The 13,970-nt window shown below is 39.7% G+C and overlaps 1 protein-coding gene across 1 annotated transcript in view; it reads right to left on the bottom strand.

The window, feature by feature from the left end:
- PPP4R1 (protein phosphatase 4 regulatory subunit 1) overlaps positions 1-13,970 on the bottom strand; it is a 64,743-nt gene that overhangs the window by 37,991 nt on the left and 12,782 nt on the right. The window contains exons 3-4 of the mRNA XM_086472473.1: positions 10,994-11,129; positions 2,448-2,554 (exon numbers count right to left, since the gene is read on the bottom strand). Coding sequence (XP_086328599.1) covers positions 2,448-2,554; positions 10,994-11,129 — 243 coding nt within the window. The remainder of the gene's footprint in view (positions 1-2,447; positions 2,555-10,993; positions 11,130-13,970) is intronic.

The raw sequence follows: 13,970 nt of genomic DNA, 5'->3' as shown, positions 1-13,970 counted from the left end.
GCCATACCTAACACCCCTAAAGAAACAGAGAAATTACGAAGTGATTAAACAGCAGATTCCAAAGCAAGACCAGAGGTATCTCAGCTGTAACTTTTCTAGGGAACTCACTATCAAAGACAGCAAGGAAGTCCAGAGTTTGAAAGGACTGAAAAATACTCAAACCCCAGAGCAAAATCACAGACTTGCAGGAACATGCAACTACAGTAATGAAGACAAACACTGAAGAAAATAAGCCTTCCAAACATCTGAGATTTGGAGAAAAAGTTTCTTTGGCAGGTAATGAGGTTGGAGGCAGCAGAGTATTCCCCAGCTGCCACTGATGGGTTTCCTCCACGGGAACAGCTATTCTGTGCTGCCATTTACATACAGCAGGACATGAGACCAGGGCACAGCAGTTCCCGTGTTCCACCAGCACTGGGAGCAGCTCCTTTAACGAGAGTTTGGTTTTATTTTTATTCATTTATGCATTTAAACATGAAGGCTTGACTCCAGGATGGCTCTAACCAAGCCACTCAAAACGCATAGGTACTTTTATAATATTTTCTTATTCCAAATTCAGTTTTCTCATTTCACAGAACAAGTTGGAAAAAAAAAATCGTAAATGGAAAAAAGCAGGAGATAAAAGTAAAAAACAAATCTAGTAATAGCAACCTTAGCAAAAAAACCCAACTAAACAAAACCCCAAACCAAAAAAAGAACAAAAAATACTGTGGTGCAGTTTGATCAATAGTCTAACACATACATTAAAAAGAGACAAAGCAGATCTAGTTCCCTAATGAATTTTCACATGGTTTAAGACACAAGGACATTCTAATAACCTGTCTTACAGAAACAGGCTAAGTCTCTTACTGCAACTGCTCGAGGCACAATAAGTTTGCAGAAATTTGATTTGTGGGGCAGCTGCAGAATCCAGCGCTACTAGTTTGGCTGATCTGAGACAACTTCTACAATGCAGGAAAAGCCTGAAATGCTGCTTTTACTGACGCTGAGAAAGTATCAACCCTGACTAAAAATGTCCTCCACCCTTGTTAAAGGAAACAAATTGATTTGAGCTCAACTCCCAGCTTCCATTACATTTCTACCTAAACAAAATTCAATGTGATTCACTTAGTTGGTCACCAACGAAAAGCCTAAGGCTACAAAGCTGCTGTGCAAGGCCATTTTCCCCTGGACACATCTGTCCTATTTTCCAAACTTGAAATGAAGCTTCAGAAAGTTTCTGATGCTCAAAACTGTTAACATGATCAAACAAACAAGAACTGTATTACAGATTTCAGAGGCAGAACTTTGCTAGGAAAGCACTCTAGACAGTAGCACACCACTGTTCTCAATTAAAGACACATTCAATCTTAAATGAATAGACACTTTTCTCTTTCCTCTTAAAGAATCCTTGGAGAGGTACTCCTATTATGTAATACTTACAACAGGCTATTTTTCCTGGCTAAACAAGGACATTCCCTCAGAAAAGTAAAAACACCCATTTTAAATGAAGACAGTAATGACGGAATAACAGAAATAAGCAGAATACCTTCTTACCCTTGGAAAGCATTATCTTCTGCAACTCCAGAAGAAGGAAAAAACCTAACTGACATTATACAGAAGAAATATTTTCTTCTCATACAAGATTTAATACAAGTTACTCTCCATAGCACTCCTACAATGACAAAAGAACAAACTTCTTCAAGATCTTCTGTGTTTTGCTGCTAAAGCCTTCCTTCTTCCTTCTGGTGCTCCAACTGTATCAGCCATGTTGAAAGTAAGCCCTTAATTCTTTCTAGAGCATCTTCAAACTGGAACTCTGTCCACACCATTTTTCCCTTCATCGACTCCCCCACCACTTTCTAAGCACTCTTTTTCTTTCACGTGTTTTTCACTTTTCTCCTGCTTTTGCCTTTAATTCCAAACACCCCGGAGTCTCGATATATTCACAAGCAAAAGCCCCTCTGTATCTACTACATTGCTTATATCTGCACCTTGCTTACCAACTCCTGCTGCCTCTCTTACCTTCACAACTGCTTGCCCAAAAGGGACCAAGGGAGCAACTTCAGCATTTAAATTCTATCAAAACTAACGGGAGTTATTGCACAGATGTTTTTCAAGATTCTTTTCAAGGCAAGAAATTAATCTTTACCTACAAATCCAAAATAATCATGTAGGTCTGCTGAGCAGCTGAAGTACATAGTAAAAGTTATTCAAAAATGTACTGATGGAAAGTGGCAATCCTACACTTTGAAGGGGCTTAATTCTGTTGAGGAAAATAGTTAAGGAAAAAAGTAATTCGGGGGGTGAAGGTTTAGTGAAATGAAATTTTACAGTATTTTACTGCATTTTCAGAACCCTAGTTTGAATATTGAAGACAAGAAAGAATGTATTGGTCATGTGCTGAACACAGGTTCAGCAATTTTGACGTTTCCTCGTCAACCAGTAAAATATTTAATGCTACCTACCTGAATCATCAGCTAATCTGCTGATTCTCTCCAACACAGCAATACAATCTCTCTCATCATCACTGACTTCCTTCAAAGTGTCCAGCAAACTTCGAGCCACCATTTGCCTAGTTTACAGGAAAGATTAAAAATTAGCATTATTTGTGTCCAGAAATACAGCCAAATCAAGAAATTGTGCAATTGTGCAAATTTTACATAGATTCACTTTTAACTCAGTAAATCTAGTTAGTCCTGCTTTGGGAATTCTTAATTCTTAATTCTGATAACTGGCATAACCCTAAAGAACTGTTATCTTTAAATGTAACATTAAAAGTATCTCTTTGGTTTACAAGGATAAGGGAAACCAGCCACAAAGATTAAAAAAATAGTAATTATCTGCCAAGCGGACGAACAGGAGCTGAATGTTAGGAAGTCAGTGTCAGCCTTGCATCCTCACCTCTGAATTCCCTAGCTTGCTCCGTACAAAGCAAGACAACACCACCATTGTCAGAACAGTTATAAACAGAATTATGACTTATTGCACAAAAGTACAAACACTTAAGCTGAAGATTTCCATACTGACGGTGATGTTTAGAAGCTAAACTTCATTCAAATGCTACATAGAGCAGTAGATATATACTGTGTGCCTGGGACATACCTTAAGCAAAGTGGAAAATGAAACATTAAGAAAATAGGAAATAAGTCAGAATCAACTCAGTCACTACTTCTAATGTATGAGACATTTTTATAAGGATTAACTTGTCACTGACAAGATACAGTCAAATTTTGGGGTTTGTCCTCTAAGGTTCTGTTGCAGCCTATGTTACAAAGTCCCGCCCATCAGTTACCTAGAGAGCCCTAAACTTTAAGGTTTTAAACAATGCAGCTGGCAACATGTGGCAATCAACCTCTCTCCTCAACAACCGCCTGCAATGGCATAACTCTCTTTTTTCACCCTTTTGGACACTGTGGGTTGAACATCAGGCCAAGAGCTAGCAGGATTATCCCAACAGTGGAATGAGCCAAGGAACAGTGTCCAACACACTGCTAGCTCTTGTACTGCCTCAGAGCAACTTATCAAAATGCTGAAGCAGCAAGGGTCAAGCGCCAGATACTTCCAGAACCGACTGACGGAAACGCTGTTAGGATGCAGCATAGACAGAAGCACTGTTGACAAACAGCAGTGCTGTAGGCAAAAGCAGAAGCAGAAGCTAAACTTGATCGTGTTCACTATGAACAGTGAACGTGAGCAATGGTCACAAACTGTTAAGAAACAGATGGTCACATTTCTAGCATACGGGGAGAGCTTGAGAACTTTACAATTCCATGCAACCAGAGAAATGTAGTAGGTTTTCATGAATTCCCAAAGCTAAGCAGACATTCTCATTTTCTCAAACTGAAAATCAGTAATTTAAATATTTCACACTGGCCACTTGCAAAACTATCTTAAACTAAACTGTTTTGACAAACAGATGAACAAAATCCTCTAAAAAACAAACTGCAAAAAAACCTGTTTGCCTTTAACAAACTTCCTCTCCCTCGCTCCTTTCAACCTGGCAAAAGTGCAACATCTCTCAGTAGAGATCTTGGTGTGCAGTTGGAAGTTCAGCTATCAAAATCCTAATGGAGGGAAACAGACTGTGTGACACACTAACCTAGAAGCAGAGTTGACTTGGTCTTTTAAAGGGCTGGACACCTCTGAAAAGAGAAGAGGAACAGATGAAGCATATTTTGTAAACCAGCCTGCCTGGATGCACGTGTCCCCTACATATTAAACGTAACCTTGGAAAGCGAGAGACAAGTCAACGAACCCACTGAGTTGATCGCAGCAAGTAAGGAACCACGATAAACAGCACTCCAGCCCAGCTGGCTCCTGGGGACTATGGAATGGCCACCTACTGTGCTGGGAGTTTTGAGAAGACTCTCATCTCCTCACAGAGCTTTGTCAGCAGTATCCTCAACTGTGGTGGCTGGATCTCACAGTAAGTCATTGGTAGTTCCTGCAAGGTGGACAGATGGCTATGCAGAAGTAGTCACCCTGTAAGCTGAAGGCCACAAAACTTGTGCTCAAGAGGAGGAGATGAAGACACAAATCCTAACCTGAAGCAGATATGACTTACTTATTCAATCCACTCAAAGCTAAGAAGGGACATTCAACTTTTTCCCTGGTCTAAATGTAGAAGGTTGCCCCAACCTGCATTCCTCTTTGGTTTGTAAAGGAATCAATGGATCTACTTTTACATTTAGCAGATTCTGGTAAAAAGCAGTACAGCAAAAGGCAACAGACCAAGCTAAGCTTACTTTAGAAGACCTAATGGGGGTAGGCAGTCACGACAGGGTAATCTCTGAATTCCGTCCATCCGGTGCTCTGGGAGATCATGTCCATCCATGTCCTCCAAACATTACGGGCTCTGACGTAGTTCTGCCACTATCCCCAACAATCTGCCAAAATTCTCCGTGCGCCTCCAAGGCGCAAACATAGGACAGACCTAAACCCACCTCGCACTTGCCACAGGCCAGGAGCTAGCACGTAGGCAACTAATGCAGAATGATTGGAGCCCTGCAAGCTTACTTTGACAAGCTCTGCTTACTGGAGAGCAGAGCATAAGCAAGGGTCCCTGGTGCCCTGTTTAGCAGTCTGATCTTCCTTCTCACAAAAGCACTGGCAGTTGAGCTACAGAAAAAGCCTACCACAGAGGACTGCAATGAGCTTGCCCAGCAACTTGCCAGGTTAGTATCAGGTGAGCACTTGTGAAATTGTAACAGAGCTCTGAAGGATAACCTGTCTGGTCTAGCAACAGACAAAACAACAAAGACAGGCGGACATGCTTCAGGCTAAAGAGTCAAGGAGACACCTCCTGTGACAGGGAAAAAGAGGGGCAGGTTTCCTCTAGGATTAATGACAACACGACCCCATAAACTGTATTCTAACAGGGAATCAGACTCCTTCAAGTACGTATGTGACAGAAATGACTCCAACAACATTAATGGTGATGATGTAAGGCATTTCAATGGCACACATTCTGTTACTATACATTACTCCCGGTTATCAGGGCACAATTTGGGCCTAGAATTAACGGGTTTGTGCTATTTCTCTTCTGCCATGGGCTTGGCTTTGTGCAATGCCTGCCTCCAGTGAGATACCAAGCTCCACTAACAACTACCTTTACAAATCCGCAGTGCCAGCAGAGTTGTCTTCATTGCAACAACTAATAGAACTGCATCATCTTGCCCATTCAGCCACTCTCGTACCCAATTCCTCCAGGTCCAAAGAGACTTTTGACAGCTGCTCTGGCAAGTGGCACTTCTTCAAATCAATAATGCTACAGCTGTGAACTCTCAAGGAAAATTATTTATTCATCATACCTGTCTTTGGTATACAATGGCCACCTAAGCAGCAATGAATCTATTTATCCATTGAATAGCTTACAGGCCAAAGAAAGGGCAGAGGTCAAAGGCTAGAATGTAGCAGGCAGTACAATTGCTTCAGCTATTATGTGCAGAAGTGGAGGATAATCAGCAAAGTCCAAGTTTTCATGAGCATGTATGGGGAGAGCTTGTCCAACGGTAGAAAAACTGATCGCTAGGCATATCTTGTAGGCATGCTTCACTGCAATTAGCAGAGGAATAAAACTGGGATAGATTACAAACACCCTGCCTTTATGTCCACATGCAGGAGACAGATATTTTGAAGACTCTGCTCGCACGGACATAATTAGGATTCGTGATTATATACTCCGAGAAAAGCTAGGAATATCTTTGCTCAGATCATCCAAACTCCTTTTATGTACTCCTTTGACCTTATCTGGAATCGATACTGGGAGTTCTAAGTGGCATAATTACTGTGTACCCATCACCATCACTGACCCTGTAATAAATTTCTGTTATAGAATTTAAAGGAGTTCATCTGCACAAGGAGGGCACTTAGCTAGTAAGCATGCACTAAAAGAAAAAAAAAAGATAAAAAAAGGAAAGACAACAATTGTTTTCTTCATCCATATTTGCAGAACTTCTAAATCAAGACTTGATGACATTTCACATTTAAGTGAATATTGGTATTAGTAACTTAGTTTGGCATGATTTTCCCCTCAGAAATCTCAGAAGATATTCAAAATCAACATCTTTGTACCCTTCTTAAGAAGAAAGGCTAAATATGTGTATTCAGTATTGTTGAAGTGCTTTGGGAAAATTCTGTCCTTTGATAGTTTAGCTTATATCATTTTACTGTACACTCATAAGGCAAACTTTCTCAATCTATATTGTGAAAGTTAAACTGAAGTAATTTATTTGGTTTGCATGTATCTGCAAATTTGTACACAAAAAGCAATACTACCACAGTTTCACCTGCATGGGTTTGGTATGAGTTTGGCATTTCCTTATTGTCAGTCCTCAAATACCCCCAAAAGAGAAAGTTTACACTGGGCTAGGCTCCACAGACAGAAGAAAAGTGAGCAGAGTGAAAAAAACCTGCAGCTGTGGATAACCAAATTCTCAATTAACTTGTTGGTTATAATTTGATCATGTCTAAATGAAAATAAGGCAAGGTAATTTCTTACACTTAAGGAAGGTCTTGATAAGATTTTCCACATCCCACCAAACATACTGTCTTAGAGAGGATTTTGATAGGCATTACAGCACAGAGGGATGAAAATAGCATTCTTCTGTGTTAGTGGCAGTACTTTCTGCATGCAAGTCCTAGTTTTTAAATACACAGTAAAACGATGCTCTTGACTCTGCAAAAGGGAGCGGAAAACTGGAAAAGCCCATAGTATAGCCCTGATACATTTAAAAATGGATCATCGCCCTTAATTCCTTGAAGAGAAATTGATTTCTCAGTTCCTGAAACAAGAGCATATATTCTAAAAACTTTGAGACTATTTTCCAGAATCACAGACACGTACAACCAAGGTTTATATTGTGACTGCTGGAGTCAGGAATCAGATAATCACATTAGAATAATTCATTGCCACACATGGTACAGCCTCCTTTCTGATGCCTTCTCTTCCCTCTGGAGTCTACAAAGCAAGAAGGCTACCTTCTACCGACCATACCAGAAATCACGTCTGTGCCATGAAGTCAGAGGAGCACATCCTTTAGCCAAAGACAAGTTACCCAGAATGCTTTAGGCCAAATCTTCACCCACACTGTAGACAGCAAAAGTGCTACTGATAAGCTGTATGTGAGTACTTTGAGATCCAATATATCCTCAGTTACTGCTGAGTGCTGCTCTAGGAGTGTGTCGAAGTTAAACTATTTAAAAAAAAAAAAAAAAAACCTATTACAAAAGACATAAGCTATTGCCCCAAGGAAAAGCAAAGAAGTACTTCAGAACACAAAGCAGCATAGCAAGAGGATAGCTTAAAAAGATCTACACTGATAGGCAGACATAGTCACGACAGCCAAGACTGATCATACCGATGAATGAGTCTGCTGCCAAGATCTGCTTTGGTTTGCAGAGAAAGGGCAACAACAATTCCTCAGAAAGTAGGCTGATCAAAAGGAAGGGTCTGTTGTTCAGGAACTGCCTCACTATTCAACAGATCTATTGGTGAGTGCTGTATGCTTCTGAGCCTTCTTAATGAGGAAAGGAAGCAAGTTAATGGCAATAAAGCTTAAGAAAACCCACAAAGTATTTTTAAAATGAGAAAAGACAAAAGCTGTGCTCCAGTCTGCACCAGCAATTGGTTTTTAAAGCAAACAGCAAAAGGCAATCCTCATCCATGCATGCAGGTACATACACCAGTGCTACCAGACACAAGGAGACCTTGTGTTTCAGGGTGATGATCTTGGCTTTCTGCTCGGCATCTACTCTTGCTACAATATGATATTGGGTTGTTAAGGCATATGCTAGAGATGCCTCTCAAATCTGGTCTGGAGGCTGTCTCTTCATTACTAAAACCATAAGCAGAGTCCCACTTGCCTTGGTTTTCAGATACAAGAGGGGTCATTTACTGTAATATTTGTTGGTTCCCCTCCATTCTCAAACTATGACAACATCCGTGGTGCTGATCAGCAACACTTAAACAGTGAGGATGTAGACCATAACGTGCCAGAAACTATCACACAGCAATTCCTTCCACCACTTGGGAAGCTGTTAAAGGATTCCCTACCTCATTTCTTTTTTTTTCAAGTTCATCCTGTTAAAAAGCATACAGATTTAAATGAAGAAGCAATTCCTATTTGCAAGTTTCAAGTCTGATCTGCTAAAATTTCTTAGGATTTAGACATAGATCTATTTCCATCTCAGAGCAACTGGCTTTGGCCTTCAGACACCAGCTGAGAAATCATGAGTGCTCCAGAAATCCACTCAAAGGAGACCACACTTTTGTAGTAATTGTTAAAAATAACTTCACTTTAATAATTCAATACAATCACACACTACAAATATGATACCTGTGTAGATGACTAACCAGCTAGAAAATTATAATAAAAACAAATGCAAAGAGAAATAATACTTTAAATGAAATTTAAAGATTCAAAGAAAAACCAAAACAAAACCAAACCACCACACACGAAGAGTAAATTAATCCATTTAAAGGAAAAAAAATTATATCTTACCCTAATTTACCCAGGCTCAATGATAATATTTCAAGAGTTTGGGCATCTATAATTTGAAGTGTACACACAAATGGAGGCTCAAGGTCACAGAAACAACCTAAACATTATTAACTCAATCATACTATAAAATAATGTTAAAACTATCCATAAGTAATTGGATGTGATTACACCATACTAAGAGACATAAAGTAAATTAATCCATTTAAGTTGTTTATTCTTATCTTTTCCCTACGAAATCCTCCAGTTTGTCTAGCAAAAATGTCTCCAATTATTTCTGAGACAGACTAATGCTGAACCATCATAAACTGCCTGCAACAGTCACTCACGATCACTTACAGTGATATAACTGCTAGTCACACTCATATCACTAATGGCTATCATACGCTATTTCCTATATTTTCTTATGCTACATAACACAGTAGGCCTACAATTAGAGCTAGGATTAAACATGTTTATACCAGCAAAAAAAACACCCAAACACACAAAGACAAAACCAGGGAAAACTACAGTCACTCCACCCATCTTCTCCTGCAGAAAAGCACAGGCAAGCACAGGATGCATAGAGCTGGACAGCATCATCAAAAACATTTCAAGCTTATGCATGCCCCACACCCCATGCAATCCATACTGAGAGACTCAGAGAGACAGTTTTTTCTGAAATGGGCAAGTAACATGTAAAGATCACTATTCTTGTTTAAAATTCAAGTCACACAACTTGAGTTTCTGAGTTTGTTCTCCTCCCTACTGTCTTTTATTACATAATTGTCACCTGTAGCCTTAAAAGGCTCCTCTTCCCTCCCTCCCCATGAAAAGTCAAACACACAAAAACTCTCTCCTGGTTGGCAAATTGCTGATTTCATCTCAAATTGTAACTTACAACAAACTTCAGATTTCAGGAAAACAGAAAACTTTAAAATCAGACATTTCAAACTAATTTCTGCAGATTGTAAAATGAGCCGTTCTATAATTGCTAGCTTCAGTTCAATCAGAATGAAAACCTTCTGAACAGGGGTATGTGCATACATGTAGTATGGAATGCTAAGTACACTGCACATGACAGAAGTTAAGCACAGGGCTAAACCCTTACAGAAGTTGGGCCACAAACAACAAAATAGAGTCTAACCTACAGGGTGATTGATCATAGATTTATCTTCTGTATACTACTGAATCAAGAATTCAACACAAAAGCAAACATACTTTATATACTTTACTAAATATTCACTGGGAGCCCAAACTAAACTGCGTTAAAATAAAACATCAGAAAACCTCAACCTTAATGTATTTTATAAATTTCTGTGATCTTATAACCATTTACAGTTAAAATTAAAATAAATGCTGGTTTTGAATCTCTCCATTCCATTGCAGAGTGTCTGTGTGCAGGGGATGGTGGGTGTGGGGTGTGTCTGTCTGAAGTATGCTCCAATACCTGTGCTTTTAAATGCAACAACTAGCTCACTGGCATTACAGAGACAAAAAGGGGAAAACGCAGACCACAGTATTAACTGGGCAAGTTCATTTTTGAACAGCCAGAAGCAGCAATTCCCAAACTGTAAACTACACAGGAGGATCATCCTACAGAACACTTCTTGGGTTCCTCTGGCAATCTACAGTGCTCTTCGTTATCCTCTCCTGACATTCCATGAAGTATTTTCTTAAAGTCACTTTCCGCACAGAGTTATGGACACAATTTACTATTATCTTCTAGTCCTGTGTTAACAGGAATGTTAGCATCCACAAAAGACTAAAAAGATGTAGTTCAATTAATGAAAGAGTTGAAGAATTCCTGAACTGCAGTTGCTTAAAAGGTAAGCAAATGTTTTTCTTTTATCATTAATATTTTGCTCTCTATAAGTAGGAGGACTATCAGCAAACAGGAGGAGGAGTGGAAACCAAAAAATTTTATAAAGCTGTTGGGTTTTTTAAGTTATTTGTATTTCATGCAAATTAACTTCAGTCAGATTTGAATCAGACAAATACCATTAGCCAGACAGGACATTTAAAAAGCATACCTGTTAAAAATGTTCTCACTTGCAGCGTACTTGTCCAGTCTTCCCAAAGGTGTCAACATTTCATCTTGTGAGACAAAGTCCAGGGCTGAAGGTATAATAATCACATCAGACTCTGAGCTGTAGTCATCCACACCAACTATCAGAGACATCAGAAATATTCCTTATAATCACAGTAGTTTAACACTAAAATGATGTCTGTTGTTGGTCTGAAACACCGAAGTCTAGGCAAGGTCCCACTGACAGCATATTTACTAACTGCACTACATCATTTCCCCCAGCTCTCCCCAACCCCCATAAAGCCTTTTCTATACAACAGTGATCGACGACGTGTGAATTAGAGTAAATGGATTTTGAGCAATTTTCTCTAAGTTGCCAAATATGATGTTTCACTGAACATCCAAGTTTCATGATATTTTTAGCTGACAGTATTTTTATACCTTATATCTTTATCAAGCAAATGACTTTTAGCTAATTAGTTTTTCCAAAGGCATAGGCTAAAACCATAGCTGCAAGTAGCCCAGAGATAGAGAGTTAATACAGCGTCATCTAACAGAAGGAAAAATATGAGATTTTTAAAAGAAAATGCTAAATGACGCATGTTAGAAAGTTCAGATGCGTGTTGCTACATCCAGCTACCAAATAAAATAGGCACAGTTCACCTAACGCCCAATTATTAACCAGTGCATCAGTAGGGAACTTCATATAAACAGACACCTTTATCAACATGGAATCACAATGCAGTAGAAGAGGGGTCCATCCCTGCTCTGCAGAGCTGCTTGAAAAATTAGGATTCGAACTATCATCTTTTTTGGCTTCTATATGCCCTCTAAACTGCTCAAAAACTCAGTCGCATTACAAGCACACACCTTAGTCTGCAAATGCAATCACATATTTGCAAGAACTATCCCAGGTCACCTGCTTTACTCCTGAAAATGCAACACTATAGTACACTACAAATATTCTTCAGTCTAGCCAAGTTTCTCCAAAAAACCTTTTGAAAACTAGCAAGTAGAGATGGGCAGAAAACAGAGAGAACCAGAAGTCCAGCAATGATATTTTTTAAGTTAACTCTATAGAGGAAAGAAAAAAATATTATTGTCCTCTTACCAACCATGTAATTATACTATGTTATGTAAATTGGTTATCAGACATTGTATCATCTTCAACACTCAGAATACACAAGCAGCTACCATTTTCCGAATGTCTTAACAAATTTCAAATGTCAAAAGATTTAACACCAAACTTCTAGAGAAGTGTATTATTTTTAGACCTAAACTGAGTTAACAGCATCCCTTTACCAACAAACTAATTCTCCCATTTTCTAGGTAGAGAATCAATGGACATTGTTGAATTGGTCCTAAACAGATCCCATCCCTGGAGGAGGGTCCAAATTCTGGAGTTCCTAATAGGACATGAAATCCTTGCCAGAAATCAAATGAAGTGGTGGGAAAAGAGCAAGTGCATAAATACAATCTGGGAGATGGGGCAAGGAAGACAGTGGGCTAGGAGCTGCCCACTGCTGGATGGAAGAGCAATTTGGGGAGAGGAACTAGTGCTCTCGGATACGGCTAAGGTAGAGGATAATGAACTGCAGGGGGAAGAAGAAAAGGCTCCAAAGAAAGGTCACAGTGGCAGAAAGCTATGGCAGCACAAAGGGAAAGCACTCAGCAACCCCATGTTTACACAAGTGTTTGAACCTGTGTTTGGTTGGCATTTTGTTTGTTTGTTTGGGGTCGGGTTTTTTTGCAAGAATCAGTTTTATTTTCACAGGAAAGGTAGGGGAAAGGTAAAAATTAACTCATAATGCAAGTTAGGATTTTATGCCAGGTTAAGTTAACAAGAAGCAGGCTACATCCTCTGACAGGCTCATAGGCCTTTAATTCAACCCATCAATCCAATTGAAACCAGAGGTTTTCCCATGTTTATAGTTATGCCATGCACCTTTCTCACACACACTAGTCTTTTTACAACAGACAATTTCAGTTGGAGGGGACGTACAACGATCATCTAGTCCAACTGCCTGACCAATCCAGGGCTGACCAAAAGTTAAAGCATGTTGTTAAGGGCACTGTCCAAACGCCTCTTCAATACTGACAGACCTGGGCCATCGACCACCTCTCTGGGAAGCCAGTTCCAGTGTTTGACCACCCTCTTGGTAAAGACACGTTTCCCAATGTCCAGTCTGAACCTCTCCTGACGCAGCTTTGAACCATTCCCACACGTCCCATCGCTGGATCCCAGGGAGAAGAGACCAGCACCTCCCTCCCCACGTCCCCTCCTCAGGAAGCTGCAGAGAGCACTGAGGTCACCCCTCAGCCTCCTTCTCTCCAAATGAGATGAGCTCAAAGTCCTCAGCCGCTCCTCATAGGTACATTTTGGTGTGTGTGAGCTCCTACTGTCGGAGAGCTGACTCGAGACATACTTTGAAGCAGCAAGCACATTCTACAGCATCCACACACGAAATAAGTTACTCAGACACTCCTCATTCCAGAAAATGAATTGCATTAAATTTCTTTTGTGTCATTATAACTGCACCCTTTGCTAGGGAGCTAAACCACTGCACTCAGCTTGATTTCTAAAGTACAGAACTTTATACAGTTAAGTTGTGACATAACCAACTGGGAAGAGCAAAACATCACTAATACTCAGTGAAATTTATTCTAGGACAAGGCCCTACTGTCCTACTTTAAAGTCTGATGCTCATACTATAAATTTAAAAGCATAAATTGAAGCACTACATCAAAATACCAAAATAATTATTGTCCTAAATATAATTATTTTTATTTAGCTATCAAATGCACGAATTAAAAAAAAAAATGCTGACCATTGTATCAACCACCTCCATTTTGCTTCCTCCATTTCCCTCCTCTCAAACTCCCATGTTCTTCTCCTTCCCCCCACATTTATTCTCCCCTAATACACCTACAGTGAGTGGTCCAGCATAGATGCCATCTTAGACAGTGCAGAACATGGCAAC

This window comes from Leptosomus discolor, chromosome 13 (assembly GCF_034619465.1).
Source record: "Leptosomus discolor isolate bLepDis1 chromosome 13, bLepDis1.hap2, whole genome shotgun sequence".
Taxonomy (NCBI): domain Eukaryota; kingdom Metazoa; phylum Chordata; class Aves; order Leptosomiformes; family Leptosomidae; genus Leptosomus; species Leptosomus discolor.
The sequence above is the reverse complement of the archived record's forward strand: the minus strand, read 5'-3'. Positions and strand labels throughout refer to the sequence as shown.